This window comes from Megalobrama amblycephala, linkage group LG13 (genome assembly GCF_018812025.1).
Source record: "Megalobrama amblycephala isolate DHTTF-2021 linkage group LG13, ASM1881202v1, whole genome shotgun sequence".
Classification (NCBI taxonomy): domain Eukaryota; kingdom Metazoa; phylum Chordata; class Actinopteri; order Cypriniformes; family Xenocyprididae; genus Megalobrama; species Megalobrama amblycephala.
The window spans coordinates 33829639-33842718 of NC_063056.1; the positions used below are offsets into that span (position 1 = coordinate 33829639).

Sequence of the window (13080 nt, forward strand, 5' to 3'; positions counted from 1 at the left end):
CTGTATATCATGTAGTGTGTTATGCCATATAATGTACTTCATGTAATAAGATTTCACTCCGTACGAAACTTCAAAAAGCACTTCTTCTCTGCTGTGAAATAGAGGTGTATGTTACAATTTTTGCACATCACGTTGGGTGTTCCTGCACACCCAGGAACCCTGCATCTTCCCATCTTATAACACATTGTTGCCAATGTGAGATATTGTCCAAAACCTCCTCGAAAAGTACCCCTTATCGCACAACGCTGCCCCGAGGCAACAAAAAGAGAAACTGAATTTCTGAACATTCAAAATAAAAAAAAACTTAATAAAACCTGACAAAAGGCTTCTCTACACCTTCATACACACACAAATATATTTTTTATGTACAGTTCATGTAATTTTAAATAAGATTACTAAAGCAAATAATCTTGCCTTCTCCTAACACCACGTGCTCCTGTGACCATGTGTCAGAACAGGACGTCCTTGATAGTGGACTATCAAGGACTTGATATCAGGTTATTGATAGTGACTCCCACACCTTACTGGACTGTTCTTTGGTACTTTCTCGACCTTTCTAATGGGTTGTAATCATTTGAAGAAAAATTGACTAAACATAGGGCTTAAGAAACCTTTCCGTTGCCTGAGGTAAAACAATAAAAAGTAAAAATAATTTAAAAGTAAAACAATTTTAACTGTAACATAAAATGTAGAAACACTGCCAACAAGTGGCAACTGAACCATAGTCTTAAGAAACAGACAGGTTATATTCTATGAAAAATCAATTTATTACAAAATAAACATCTTCGTTTTTGTTGTGTAGTTTTTGTGATGCATTATATCAGAGTATTATGACTAATGATAACTGATAAACTGGTTACTGAGGTCAGTGTATACAACATCATCTCTTGTCCTATCAGAGAACCTAATCTACAACATGGACCTGCAGGATTTAAGATATGTTTGATCCTTATGACTTAATTTAAAATACATAAGAAAGAAAACTGCACATACAAAGCATATTTACAAAAACTCATGGAAACCAAACTGAAACAAATTAAAATGATCAATGCTTTTTGCTCTGTAAAAATTAATATTAAAGGTCCTCTAAGCAATATCATGCGTTTTTAGGCCAAAAAATTTTTTGTCACATACAGCAAACATCTCCTCACTATCCGCTAGCTGCCTGTCCCCGAACGCACTGTAAAAAAAAACGCAGTCTCTGTAGTCGCCACAAGCTCCAAAAACGGCAATAAAAACAAACTGGTGCAGCCTGGACCACGAAACATAATAAACATGCTCCAGCCAATAACCAACAAGAATGATTTTAAACGCGCGTTCATGACTGTTTCAGGAAGCACGGATGGGAGGGGAGGAGGAGAAGGAGGGAGGGTCTAGCTAGCCTGTTTTGTTTGACAACACTTCGAACGTCAACAGGAAGTTACTCCGCTCAGGATCGCGTAGAGAACCTTTAAAATACCAAATTCTTCTGTTAAACAACACTGAAATGGAAGCCGACACTGTAAAAATGCATGTTGAAATACAATTATAGACCAAAATATTAATGTCTAAAGTTTCATTTTTGCAAATCAGCATCCGAGACCTCAAAAATGAAACCTAGTGCTAATAACAGGTGAGACCAATGAAACAAATACTTTCTAAATATTGCGTAGGAGATCTTGGCAATGTCAACTGTAATGTAACTGCAGGCCACAGGTTTTGTGCTGACTGACACAGCCAAGTCTTTTCTAAGACTGTCAAAATGCAATGTAGTGACTATGTGCCATTAAAAATTGAGTGGGGAAAAATATCATTTTAAAAATGTGGTATATTTCAACAAAAAAAACAATCCATATTATTCGCTGTCAAATGTGAAAATCCAAACTTTATAAAAGGCTTTTTAAAATACAAAAAGCAGAATTTGCTGGAAAGTTGAGAATCCTTATATAAAATAAAAATAAAAACTACACAACTGTGAACAGTGTAATCGAGTCTTGTACACAATCTTGACCCTTGCCGTTGTTTTAAATAAGGCATTTTCTTCTCTTCACTTCAGGATATCAACTGAAAAATAAGAAAATGACCCATTATAACTGCTGCCTATTGACCAATCGATTATAAAATACTGGATAATCACTTTGGAGATACTTACGCTTTTAACTGTCTCCCGGATGAATTCCTTTCTGCTAGTCAGATCAAAGTCTGGATACTTGTCATAAACCTAAAACAAGGAGGAAGTTCATATTTATACAATTATTTGGAAACTCTTCAGATTGTCAAACTTTAGTATAACATGAGAGACTTTAATTTGAACTGAGTTTTGAGAAAAAGCATAATTTGTTTGAAGATCACATTTCGGCTAGATTAATATTGTTAATGCAATAACATTCCCACATTTAAAGTGTCGACAAAACACTGTACCCTCTCACAAGGGTCAAACATTTTTACTGGTACATTTCAATTACTTTTGAGGCAAATATTCATGACCTAATATTCCATGAAAGTCTATGTAAACATGAAAAATACGAATGTCATTTTTAGACTTTTTTTTTTTATCTCACCTAAATCATAAATTTTGCTCACTCCATGTATTTGTGTTTTATAATGGAGTAAGTTTTGTCACAATAGCTTACGCACAGCACAAGAAAGCATGATTTCAAATTTTAAACAATTTACAAACAAAAATTTTAAAAATTAATTACAAACAGTAAAAATGCAATACTGATACACACGGGGCTGTTGTGGTGAAGGAATTTCCATTGTGGTGATTTCAGTCTCTCAATATCACCATATTTTCAGCAAGGGACTGTCTTTATTAGCGAGTCGTCATTATACCATTCATAATACATGAAACAAGGTGTTGAAATTAACTTTGAGCGCCACTTTACAAGTTGACGATCAACGTGTCACCTGGGTAAAAGATTAAGCTGATGTCTCATTTCATAGAGATCAATGGCATTAATTCAATGCATTGAACAACACTGACGCCAGTCATAGGAAATACCTTAAATATTGAAAAGATACTATGACAAAGATATTGCTTTCATCTTCTGACAACTGATGGCAAACTAATTCTTTTTCACAAAAATGACTTGACTTGAAGGACAGATGCAGGTGGTCGCACACGCTCAGTTCCCATTGCCATCTGCTCTGTGTGTATTTCAAGTATGTGTGTGTGTGTGTGTGTGTGTGTGTGTGTGAGTGTGTGTGTGTGTGTGTGGAGGTGCCCGAGCTCCTTTTCTTAATATTCTGGGTTTATTTTTCCAAAACTTTTCCAGGTTTTTCATGACTGTATGAACCCTGCTCTCAAAATAAGCCTTTTTGTCCTTGATAAATGCTATGAAGTAACATACTTGTCGGGTAACCTGCTTCATTGTAACTTCCTCCAAGTTTGCGTCTTTCAGGAGATCCTGGATTGCCTCCTTCAACTGGCCATCAGTTGGTGGTTTTTTAAGCATCTTGATCAATGGCTGATCATCATCAGAGCTGTCACTTTCATCTGGAAGGAAAAATACAGCATGTCAAATGTAAAGTTGCAGCTTTGATATGGTAAATGATTCCACGTAATGTTATGTTAGACTAAAAACAACAACAACAACAACAACAACAACACCACCACCACAATTTGATTTTAACTTTTGGTCTTGCATCCGGAAGAATTTGCTGCATTATTACCTTTGCTCTTGCTTGCCATCTTTTTCCTTCGGTTACTGCTACTGTCAGCTTTCTTGGTTTTAAGGACAGGCTTTGCTGGCGCTTTTCTCTTTGCAGCAGGCCTCTTTTTTGTCTAGGAAAATTGTGAATTAAATGGTCAATTTTAACACATTTTCAAGTACAAATAACTGCAAGAAAGGAAATCAGTTTAAAAACAAAAATTTCTGGAGCATCAGCAAATCTGTAAAACTAAAGTGCTACAAATGTACTTATTCTTATGGTGTCATAAATGCAGATTTGCTATTTCTTTCAGAGGTGGTTCAAAAGCTCAAATAAGCTTGAATTTATTTTAACAGGGTTCCCACACCTTGGGTAACTTTCAAGGACTTTCCAGGTACAATACCCTCAAATTCAAGGACTTAATGTCACATTTCAAGTGTCAAGGTTACATTGTGTGACCTTGTAAGATACATTGTTACAGTTTTCATGTGTCTAAGACAACTATGCAAAAAATGCATTTTTTTTTTTTTTGACCATATGACAGATATCTGATATTCTATTTGTCATATTTCTGTTTTGCATAAAACTGAAGAATATTCTGTACATCCTATACTGCAGGGGTGTCAAACTCATTTTAGGTTGAGGGCCGGACTGGAAAAAAATGAACCATGTGCGGGCCGAACCTTAGTGCGCTGATAGTTGCATTAATATTAACCAAATAAACAAATTAATTTGCAAGAAAACTAGTACACTGCTCTTTAAACAGTGTGTACTGTTCTTTAAACTGCATTTGATTTTACAGTGAAAAGAATTTTAAAATAATGCATTAATATTTTTTTTATTAGTGATTCACCTATTTTGATTTTGTATGGGCAATTCCTTTTTAAAAAAAAAAAAAAGAAAAAAAAGCAAATTGGCCGATTCTGATACTGGTTGCAGATTTTTTTTTTTTTTTAAAGCAAATTTGTTTGTTCAAAAAAAATGTGTAGCTCTTTGATATTAGAGTGAAACACTGCATTTTTAATCACAATCCCAACAAAGATGTTATGCACATGAACATGAGCAGTTGTTTTTAATTTAAATTATTGTATAATTTCAAGATTAACAGCAAAAACAGCATGGTCTGACTTTAGCTTTGTGAAATTATGCTACATAAGACACTTGCACAAAACAAAATCAGTAGAAGGACTGAATGAAAATGCAAATTCACTCTCTGACAGTAGGTGGCGCTTATGGAACAGCAGTGATATAGAATTTCCATAGTTACTGCTATACATAAAAGAGCGCTGCATTTATAAATAGGCTACTACTTCATAAGGAGATAAAAGGAAAAGCCATTAAAACATTTCTGAAGACAGTTCCCTTCAGAGATACATTCATATCAACCCCAATTCAATATTTATTTTATTCTTCCTATTTTTCACGAACAGTGAGCTTGAGCATGGTACAATATTTTCTCTGCTGTTCTCCTCTTTGTGTCCGTATTCAGCGTGTGCCTGCGTTAACGTCCTGTTTACAGACTTTGTAAATATTTCCACATAAATGACATTTTGGGAAATTATTACAAAGCAGTTTGCTTGCAAGACCAGAATAAAAATGTACCAAATACAACTAAAAACATTTGGATTTATGGCCAGTGGAATAGTCTAGTGGCTTCTCTATTTTTTATTATAGTTCAAATCATCCCCCAGGCCAGATTGGACACCCCTGCGGTATAGGCTACTGTATTCTAAGATGACCTGATATCAACTTTTGCATGCATTTTATTGAAAAGAGCTTAGGCTCATGTAACCATAAGTTTTAAAATATATGAATATGCTTTTATTCTTGCCTCATGGGTTTACATCTATGAAACGTTGAGGTACCATCCTAGTAGTTTTGTGCGCGCGGGAACGTCATGGCATTGTACAACACAAAGTACCTCATGCGGGAAATACTAAATGTAATGCGTAAATATACGTAACTAATGTTAATCAAGTGTTGGCGAAATAAGACATTAGAGGACCGGAGGAAATAATATGGAATTTATTCCAGAAAACTTCTTGCACAAAATAAATTCAAGCACTTTCAAGGACCTGTATCTCAGTTTGTTAATTTTCAGAAACTTTCCAGGGCCTTGAATCTTATTTATTTAATTTTTTTTTTTCATATTCACAAACTTTCAAGGATTTCAAGGTGCCGCGGGAACCCTGTTTTAACGGTGTTACAAAATTTCAGAATTCAAAAATATAAGCAGTAAGTGTTTGTGTCCAACCTTTTTTACAGTCTTGTCTTCATTAATGTCTTGGTCACTGTCATCTGATGCAGTCTGATCTGACTTTTTGCCAGATTTCTTAATGGACTTCATGGTGGAAGATTTCTTCTTCTGAGGAGATTTCTGTAAAAAAAAAAAAAAAAAAAAAAAAATGCAATGTAAACATAGTAAGATTGTCATGAGGTTTGGCTCTTACAAAAGTCCTGAGGGAAACTTAATCAAGGATGGTCACCCTGTCCACAGAACACGCAAAAATAATGCTATAAATAATGATATAATGCATTGCTATTGACGACAGTCATATAATTGAATGTTTATGCTTAAAAAATTACATAGAGCTGCTAATTTTATTTGTAGATTTTCAAATACAAAACTTGTTGAAATGTGTGTATCAGTTCTTTTTGAACATTTTCATCTCATTTGAACAAAACCATGATAGTGTGATAGATTGAAAATCGTGATAATTTTGGTCACTATAATCGTGATATGAAATTCATAGTTTCATCCCTATTTGGATTGTGATTAAAAAGCAGTTGTTGAATATAATATCAACATATTTGTAGTTATTGACTACAAATATGTTTTGTTTAAGGCGAGTTTGGCCTGTAATAGAGCAAATACAACAAATAAATATGCTTATGGGTATAGGCCCATTTACTTGTTAAAAAATAAAAAATTAAAAAATTAAAAATTGGCAATTGGAATCGGCCATGAAAAGTCATGACCGGGGCATCCATACAAATAAGCATGATTTTTTTTATTTTTTATAATTTTTAAATGTTTCAGAATGCTAAATTATTACTAACAGTAAGTGTTTGTGCCCAACCTTTTTTACATTCTTGTTTTCATGAACTTCTTGGTCACTGTCATCTGATGAAGTCTGATCCGTCTTTTGGTCAGATTTCTTCATGGACTTCATAGTGGAAGATTTCTTCTGAGGAGCAGATTTCTGTTGATTTGCAGATAAAACACAAGCAATGTAAACACATTAAGATTGTCTATAGATTGTCTGAACTAAACAAATGTGGAGGATTTATGTTAAAATCTTTTGTCACGTGTGTCACATTTCCACACAGTGCCAAGAAAAAATGCTCAGAAAAGCAAAAACATTTCACTCACTTCCTCCTCACTATCTTCTTTAGGAGCATCATCATCATCATCTTCTTCCTCTTTATCAGAAGATTTATCTTTATTTTTTTGACTTGCTGTCACAGACTTCTCAGTGCCCTTACTGTTCTCTTTACTCTCCTCTTCATCATCGTCATCATCATCATCACTGCTGGAATCAGTGACAATGGGTTTGGACTTTCCACTTTCTACTTTTTTCTGTAGGTTTTTTCTTTTGGATGAAGATTTTTCTCTTTTGGCATCTTTGGTCGTCTTCTTTTTCTTCTTTAGGACAGGCTGGAGATGGTAAACACACAAAGTCATTGGCGCACAGCAAAAGACAAACATTTCACCAATAATCCCCAGCAGTGCATTGGCTGTACAGTGCCATTAAATGTGTACTGTTATTGTTCAGAGAAAAAAGATCTCACCTTTCCTGAGTTGGTTGGCTCTACGAGAAATTTCATGATCCTCTCTGAAAGAACAGTTTGCGTTCCAGACCTTTCCAGATCAAGAGTCTGACAGATGGTTTTGAGCAGTCCTTTTTGAAGCCTGCCAGACAGACAAAAATCATTATCACACCCACTTTAAACCAATGACAACTTGAAAATGATTGGACCTCACATCAAATGGAATAAATTACTGATGTTTTTTTATGTGCATGAACATGGACGTCACTTCACAAAACTGAAATAAGAGCGCAATAACATTATTATCCTAAAATATTGTTTTAATTCATCAGTATGCATCAATATTGGATATTTAATTGCTTCCACATATAATTATCTGCATTGGCCAGAATTCATCCCTAATGTGAGTTATTTCAAAATCGGACGTGGCAAAAAATGGCGGATCTTCACTCTGTTAGCAAGCAAAATTTCTTTTTTCATTTACCACAAGTGTAAATATATAGTTTTTTTTTCTCAAAAAGCACCAAAGCAGTTAAACAGACTTACTTTTTTATTTTCTCCATCTTTTTGATGTAAAGATCACTGTCTATCTCAAAAGGAAATCCATTAAACAGCCTAAGATTTTTCCGCAGTAATGATGCCTGTATGAATATTAAGCAGCATTAAGTTAAAAACAATCTTTATTAATGTTTTAACCATTTGTGTGTTAAGGGAGTTCTCAAACTAAACCTTACAGTTCCCGGTCGATCATATACAATCTTATGTAGAGGTTTGAGCAGATGGACTTTAAGCTTTCCGATGGAGTGATTAATCCGTGCAATGTCTCCCAGTTTGGCGCCTCTTCCAACGCTCTCAATCTTCAGCTTTTCCTTCCGTCTTTCCATTAAATCAAGTCTCTGGATAATTTTTTTCTCCCGTTTTCCTTCAAGAATTTCAGGTTCGACTGAAAAGACAATTACAAAAGGACAACGATGGAAACTTTTGAGTGGGTAATCTAAGCTTCATTTAATTCATGATGAGCTGAACTAAATAAAAACTCAATACAAACTTATGATGCTTAAAGGGTTAGTTCACTCAAAAATTAAAATAATGTCATTTATTACTCACCCTCATGTCGTTCCACACCCGTAAGACCTTCGTTCATCTTCGTAAAACCTTTGTGTTCATCAAAACACTGCTTCAGAACGTTATGAATCAAATCAGTGGTTCGGAGCACCAAAGTCACGTGATTTCAGCAGTTTGATACACAACCCGAATCAAAACAAAATATTCTTAAAGCTCAGAAGCAGTGTTTTGAAATCAGCCATCACTAGTTTTTTTGGTGCACAAAAAGTATTCTCGTCGCTTTATATTATTAACATAGAACCACTGTATTCACATGAACTGTTTTAAATATGTTTATGGATCTTGAGAGGTGACCGTGACATAGATGGCAATGCAGGCCTCACTGAGCCATCTGATTTCATCAAAAATATCTTAATTTGTGTTCCGAAGATGAACGAAGGTCTTACGGGTGTAGAACGACATGAGGGTGAGTAATAAATGACATTATTTTCATTTTTGGGTGAACTAACCCTTTAACATTAATTTACATCATAAATAATATTTCTTTAAAGAATAGGTTTGTTATCAATTGTTGGTATTATTCAACTTACACAATTTGACTCTGGGTTTAGACTTGCTTTTGGGTTCAGGCTCTTCTGCTTCTTCATGCCCTGCATCATCATCACCACCATCAGATGGACTCTTCTTCCTTTTCTTCTTCTTCTTCTTATCCTCTTCTTTTATGCATTTTTTCTCCAGGAAAGGATGGGGAAGATCCTCAGTCTTTACAGCTTCAATTTCTTCGCTCATGATTTCAGTTGAATCCTAAATTAGATTAGAAAAAAAGACATCATGCGGTGTTGTAACAATCAAATTCAACAGAATACCAAAGTAGACAAGTATTACTTATATAATTTATATATACACACACAACAGCTCTATTCGTCGCCGATAATCACACCAATAACAGCGCGCTGGGTTACTGCAGAACGAATTTGGCGCGTGTTTGTATCCCAACTGTATAAACCACAGACACAAACCTTTTGCATGCTTACAAGCTATGAAATTACGCTCAAATGTCAGGTAAACGGGTGAAAACGTAAAATATATAATCAAACGTGAATGAAAATCAAACTTTTCCGTATACATGATGCTCGCGACTCAAAGCTTTTAAGAGGCGCGAGACTGATAGCACAGCAGACTAGCTTGTTGTCCCGCCTACTTGCTCACAAAAACACAATTAAATTTCCCTTTGCAACAAATCATGGTAAGTCATGCTTTCGTGTACGTAAAAACACAACTGAGAGAAAATAATACAGCTGATAAAACCTCAATAAAACCCATGCGTTTATACTTTATAAAAATACTCACTGTGTGCTGCTGCCAATTGGTGGTGATGTATGTGCGCAGTCAACATGGCGTTTGAAAAGAAAGGGCGGGCTATCACGTGACCACGCAAATAAAACCGTATTAAAAGGACAGGTCCCCCCCCCAAAATACAATTCTATCTTTTACACACCCCCATGTTTTTCCAAATTAGTATGACTTTATTTATTATTGGCAGAATGACAACCTCAGTCAACATTCATTTTCGTTGTATGGACAAAGACTATAGAATATAGGGACTTTGGTATGGACCAAAGACACAATTAAAATGAATGGTGACTGAGACTGTCAGTAACATTCTTTTTAACATCTCCACAGAAGAAGAATCTTGAAGTTTTTAACATGAGGCTGAGTAAATTATTGCATTAAATATATGTCATAATGTGACCTAACTAACTAATGTGTTAAAGGAGGTGTCTATATAATTTTATAAAATAGCAACTATTTATATGGTCTAGCTCTGAGTTACATGAGTGAACTGCAGGGGGTTTGTGGGCAGCTGAAAACCTAACAATTACATCATAAAAAATGTACATGTACTAAATAAATGTGCTTAAAATCTCAGAGGGTAGGCCAACTTTTTTGTATTGTATACTGAAAATAACAAAAAGAGGTAGAGTTTTTCCTAATAACACTGGAAATCACCTGTTCTTCTGTCAAAACATTGTGCTTTTATTCCATGAAATGTTTAATAGCACATTAAAACATAAAAGGCTCATCATCTGACCTGCTGCAGTATTTTATTGGCAATTTATTTTATTTAATTTTAAAAATGTAATGTTAATTGGTTTAAAGGGATAGTTCACCCAAAAATGAAAATTCTATCATCATTTACCCACCCTCCAGTTGTTCCAAACCTGTATACATTTCTTTGCTCTGTTGAACACAAAAGAAGATATTTTGAAGAACTGTTGAAACTGAACAGTTCTGGGACACCATTGACTTGCATAGTATTTTTTTTCCTACTATGGAAGTCAATGGTGCCCCAAAGTAGCCTGGTTACAAACTTTCTTCAAAATATCATCCTTTGTGTTCAGAAGAAGAAAGAAACTCATACAGGTTTAAAACTTTGAATGTGAGTAAATGATGACATAATTTTCATTTTTGGGTGAACTATCCCTTTAATGATACTGTTTGTTGAAAAGGCTGCAAGGATTTCAACCAGATAGAATGTAGAACTACAACTATGATGTCACAAATATTCTATAAATCTCTTGGAGATTTAATTAACATCAGATTATTTTAATCAGCATTTGATCAGTTGAAACTGAATTCTTGTGATACTGAGCTAGGACATGGAGCACAAGTTAATTGCCTCAGCTTTTAAAGTGTTTCATGATGTTCTTTAACAGGGCGAACTCACAGACGTCATCACCAAAGTCCATGGCAAAGAGTTTAAAGCTCACAAGATCATCCTTTGTGCCTGCAGCCTTTATTTAAACAAAGGACATGCAGGCACACACTGTTAGACCTTGCCGGGCTTATTTACAGTAAAATACTGGCAACACTGTTGCCAGAAATTTACTATTGATTGTACAGTTATTTACTGTAATCTGCAGGATGTTACTGTAATGATACCATGCACTAAATTAAAACTCCTGTTATCTCATTTTATTAGCAGAAACCAACTGCTTCAAATTGTCAGAGTGCCATTTAAATTTACAAACAAATTTGTATTATATGCTAATAATATGAGCATATTATTACTATGAACTTATTTCTTTAGAGTTCAATAAAAACATTTAAAAAAAAAAGATTTTCACTCCACCAGCAACCACACAGTCACAATCTGTTAAATAAAACAACATGCAGCATATCACCAATGTCTCTTGATCTTCTCCTGAACCTAAGCACAGGCGCTACTCTTCAGCACAATGGTGACCCGCAAAACAATTTTACAGTAAACTACTGGCAACAGTGTTGCCAGTATAAAACTGGAAATCGTGTTGCCAGTACATAACGTTTTTTTAACTTACAGTTTGTAACTGTTAAAATACATTTTGTGGGTGTGTCTTTTTATCTTACACCTTTAACCCTTTCAACCCCACAGGAACATTCTGTAGTGTCCACACTACAGAGTGAAAGTAACATTGACGCTGTGTTGCAGTGAGATAATTAAGTTAATATTTAAGTGATGATTAAGCATTAATGATGAACACATGCTGTTAACAAGCAGAACCACTGAAAAGAGGAACAAGAACGGAATAAATATGAGCAGAAACTACAACTACGAGCAGAACTACAACTGTCTTCCAGCCATTACACATTATTAGACTTATTACTGACCAGATTAACTTTATTTCTACAAAAGAGATCTTATTGAGAATTAACAGAAGTTTATTTTGGTGAAAATGTTTGATTTGATGTCACCATTGAGGAGAATAGTGTTTGCTTTAGTTGAGCTCTTGACATCATTTATTTTTTCTCTGGCTGCTTAAACTGTTTTTGCAAGTCACATTTGTTATGGCATAAACAAATGTGGAGGGGGAAAAAAAATCGCTGAGACTAATGCGTTGGTGAAAACATAACCATCACATAGTCTTTTAACTCACTGACTTTATACTGTTTTTTCCAACAACAAATGCCATGCACAAAAAAAAAAAAAAAACAGCTGCAGCATTATTTAGACACACAGATATCAAAAATCAGCACATCAATCTCAACAATGATGGCAATAAAGCTGCTTAATTTATTCATTCTGCAGTGCATGCTGGGAGTTTTGTACTATGCTGGCATCCAGCATGCATTGCAACATTAAACTTTTGGATGTCACCATTGTTGAGATTCATATTCTGATTGAAGACTTATATATTCTCCTAAATAACTGATTACTGAAATGTTGGACTTTTCCAATTCACTGATCTCTTTCTGTGTTTAGTCTTTGATTTAATGGGTATTTTATCTTTATTGATTGTACTACATCTGTGATTCAATAGTGTAAGAACCAGCAAGATGATTACAGAATCATCACAACAGCCAAATACCCTGATCAACTTCATGTTGACTTTGGCCTGCCATAAAAAATGTGTTTTATAAACACTCAGTTACAGCAGCCAGAGAAAGCTAATGTAAAAGAGTCAAGAGCCCAACTAAAGCAGCCACTGGTCACCACGATGGTGACTGCAAACTTCAATAAATGTTTATTTTCAATAAAACATCAACATTCATATCTGTTCATTCTCAACAAGAACTTCTGTACATGTATGAAAGAAATAATGTCAAACTGGTTTGTGAACTGGTTTCACA

At 34.7% G+C, this 13080-nt stretch overlaps 1 protein-coding gene across 2 annotated transcripts; it reads right to left on the reverse strand.

Annotated features, from left to right (window-relative positions):
• Positions 1-1411: 1411 nt before the first annotated feature.
• On the reverse strand, positions 1412-9974 carry dek (DEK proto-oncogene). 2 transcript variants are annotated; one of them, XM_048153566.1, is made up of 12 exons: positions 9820-9974; positions 9060-9273; positions 8139-8347; positions 7951-8045; positions 7426-7546; positions 7007-7291; positions 6714-6836; positions 5888-6010; positions 3655-3766; positions 3333-3478; positions 2132-2200; positions 1412-2043 (listed from the first exon to the last, which is right to left on the reverse strand). In XM_048153566.1, exons 2-12 carry the CDS (start codon positions 9256-9258, stop codon positions 2032-2034), a joined length of 1494 nt encoding a protein of 497 aa, XP_048009523.1. In that variant the 5' UTR covers positions 9259-9273; positions 9820-9974; the 3' UTR covers positions 1412-2031. The 2 variants fall into 2 exon arrangements, with proteins under 2 accessions (XP_048009523.1, XP_048009524.1); XM_048153567.1 differs by having other exon boundaries at positions 9378-9834.
• Between the last annotated feature and the right edge of the window lie 3106 nt (positions 9975-13080).